Source organism: Otolemur garnettii, unplaced genomic scaffold, assembly GCF_000181295.1.
Source record: "Otolemur garnettii isolate 467f Iridium unplaced genomic scaffold, OtoGar3 scaffold00128, whole genome shotgun sequence".
Taxonomy (NCBI): Eukaryota; Metazoa; Chordata; class Mammalia; order Primates; family Galagidae; genus Otolemur; species Otolemur garnettii.
Genome location: NW_003852523.1, coordinates 1,376,974 through 1,380,346, shown reverse-complemented (window position 1 = coordinate 1,380,346; position 3,373 = coordinate 1,376,974). Strand labels below are relative to the sequence as shown.

Below are 3,373 nucleotides of genomic sequence, written 5' to 3'. Positions count from 1 at the left end.
GTGGATGTTTCCCACGGACGCGCCGTCATTGCACCAGTCTATAGGTGGATGTTTCCCACGGACGCGCCGTCATTGCACCAGTCTATAGGTGGACACTCAGGTTCTTTCCACCGTGATGAAGACACAGCACTCCAAGCGTGTGAGCATATGGGCAGGAAGGAATGCTCGGTGGTGAAATTGCTGGGTCAGAGGGTTTGTGACTCTATAATTTGGTAAATCCTCCTCAATTTGGTTTTACCCAATTTCCACATTGATTGTTCATGTCGAGTGAAACAGATGAACACTACATGGTATGTGTTCTACGTTGAGCCAGAATGGCCACATGGTGCTCTCCATCTGTGTAAGCTGTCCGACAGAAGACATGCAGGAATTAGCACGGAGCTTTCTCTCTGTGTGTGTGTGTGTGTGTGTGTGTGTTTAACATGAATCCACTTTCTGCTTCTATTACTGTCTTTTCTGTACCTTTCTCAAAATCTCAAAAGAGAAAAAAAAGAATTAGTGACAGTTATCACTATCCGCGTACTGTACACATGAACTCTGCTAAGGACTCTCACCCCCAGAAGGGAAGAGAAGAGAAAGTGTGGTGATGGCTGTGCCAATTAGCTTGGCCATGCTGGTCATTCACGGGGGACGCACATATCAAATCACCTTCGACATGGACAATTTTTATTTGTCAACTCTACCTTGATAAAGGCTGAAGAAAATTCCTAATACCTAAAAATAAATAATAAATAAGAACTGTTGAGACCGTTTCCAGACAGCTCTCTGGCTGGCCAACTACCATCTCTTCCTAGATGACAGTTGAATGCAGATAGTTGGAAGGAAAAAAGAATCTGTAAAATTATCCACAAACCAAGAATGAAATGTCCACCTTCCTCTCTACCATATCACAGTGGAAGTTTTCTTTTTAATCATGAAAGTATATTTAGTTTCAATTACTTTCAAAAAATTAATAGACTTTATTTTTTAGAGCAGTTTTAGATTCATAGAAAGTTGACCTGATAGTGTAGAGAGTTCCCTACACCCTTCCCCTGCACTCAGCAGCCGGTTGAATGCGTTATTATTGACTGAAGTCCTCTGCTAAGATTATGTTGGAATCTCCTCCTTCTGCCGTACGGTTCTGTGGGTTTTGACAAGCATGTAATGCTGTGTCACCTACAACAGTTCCACTGCCCTCAAACATCTTGGGCAGTGCTTCTTTCTTTGTCCCGCTGGCCCTTGGTTGTTAGGGATCTTTTTTCTGCCTCCCTAGCTTTACCCTTTTCAGAATGTCCTAAAGTTGGGATCACGGAGTACGCAGCTTCCTTCACTTACCGATGTGTGTTTCAGGTCCCTCTCTATCTTCTCACAGCTTGAGAGCACTGTTTCTCTGTGGCCCTGAATCATACCCCATTGTCTGGATGTGGCATGGTTTGTTTATCCATCCGTGTAACCTGTGGCCAGCTCATGCGTGGCACTCACATCACTCATGGCTGAAGCATTAGAAAACTACCCAGCTAGGTCAGTCATTCTGCAGAGGAACGAGCCCACAGGTGTCAGACTGGCCTGCGAGTCAGGCCGCGGGCAGGAGGGGAGGAGTGAGGCGGAAGCTCAGCCACATCCTCATTTTATACCCCAAGCCCAGGTGTCACCCCACATCACCGGGCACTGTTGACCTGCTCTTCTGCTTTAGAAGAGTAAGTTGTATGAGCACGTCGCCTCTGTAAGATCGTCCCTGTTAATTCACAGAGCTTCAAGGCAGTGCCTGTGGCTCAAAGGAGTAGGGCACCAGACCCATATGCTGGAGGTGATGGGTTCAAACCCAGCTCTGCCAAGAACTGCAAAAAAAAAAAAAAAATTCACAGAGCTCTGGTTAGCAGACTGTGCAGCACTCTTTCTATGACTATGCCACACTTGGGGTGCGCTCTGCCCACTGAGGAGTCCTTGCATCTCTGGCTTGTGGTTAGCTCCAGGGAGACAGAGAAGAGAACTGAATACAGAGGAGCTTCAACTGTGTTTCTAAGTTTTGTTTCTTTGAACAAAAGAGCTGAGGTCATTTTGGCAAAACACAGATTGACTTAGAGGCATTAGAGTCCCCAGAATCCCAGGGGACTCGGCATGTGTCTGGGTGGCCTGCCCAGGTCCAGGATTTGGACAAGAGAGGGTCAACTTGTTGCTCAAAGTGGTTGTTTAAAGAACACTTTTTAAAATAAACCTTTTATCTTATTTGGCTTTTAAAAGCAGCTTTATTGAGATCTAATTCCCATACTGTCAAATTTATCCTGTCAAAGCATAGCTATGTACTACCATCCCTGCAGAAAATTCTAGACCATTTTCATCATCTCATAGAGAAACACCACACCCTTGAGCTCTTACCCCCTGTTGCCCCACCACCCCAGTCCTGAGTGACGCTGGTCTTTCTGTCCATGGATTTCCTGCTCTGGATACTTCCTGTAGGTGTGGGGTGGGGGGAGGTCATGCTAGGTGGGCCTTTGTGGCTGGCTTCTGTCGCTTGGAGTGCTGTAGCATGGTCAGAACTTCCCTCCCATTTAGACTGGATAATATTCCATCGTGCGTCTTGGATCTGACATTTTGCTCATTGGTCTATTGGTGGACAGTGATTGGGCTGTTTCCACTTCATGGTTCTTGTGAATAGTGTTACACTGAACATTTGTGCAAGTTTTTGTCTGAACACCTGCTTTCAATTTTTTGTGTAAAGAGTACCTTATAGTGGGGAAGGAACAGTATGGTGGCCTCCCTTTTTGTGCGGTCAGTGATTTGAAATTCCCGTTGCCCCTGTGTACAGAGCGTGGTCCCCTGGGGATGTGTAGGGTCGGCAGGCAGTTAGGACGATACGGGAAGGGACAACAGGGTGACATTCATGGAGAATCTTCCTTCTGTGCAGTTCGCCTCTATGGACCAAACTTCATCCTTCAAGTGTACTCTTCTCAGAGGAAGTCCTGGCACCCCGTGTGCGAAGATGACTGGAGTGAGAGCTACGGGCGGGTGGCGTGCAAGGACCTGGGCTACAAGTGAGTACTGGTGGCCCTCACAGCAGAGACGTGAGAAAGAGGCTCTGTTGCCGGGGTAGCAGTCTCATCATAGCTCACAGCAACCTCAGATTCCTGGGCTAAAGTAATCCTTCTGCCTCAGTCTCTGGAGTAGCTGGGACTGCAGGGGCACACAGCTATGCTTGGCTGATTTTTCTACTTTTTGTAGAGGTGGGGTCTCTCTCTGGCTTAGGCTGGTCTTGAAATCCTGGCTCAAGTGGTCCTCCCACCTCGGCCTCCCAGAGTGCTGGGATTACAGGCGTGAGCCGTGGACCTCTGCCGGCCCATGGCTCTCTTTGTGAAGTGCCTCTCAGCCAAGGCTGAACCCTCTGCAGCACTGGGGA

The 3,373-nt window shown here is 47.6% G+C and overlaps 1 protein-coding gene across 2 annotated transcripts in view; it reads left to right on the top strand.

The window, feature by feature from the left end:
• TMPRSS2 (transmembrane protease, serine 2) overlaps positions 1 to 3,373 on the top strand; it is a 54,625-nt gene that overhangs the window by 19,648 nt on the left and 31,604 nt on the right. For both annotated transcript variants that reach the window (XM_023518095.1, XM_023518094.1), the window contains one exon: positions 2,885 to 3,011. In XM_023518095.1, coding sequence (XP_023373863.1) covers positions 2,885 to 3,011 — 127 coding nt within the window. The remainder of the gene's footprint in view (positions 1 to 2,884; positions 3,012 to 3,373) is intronic.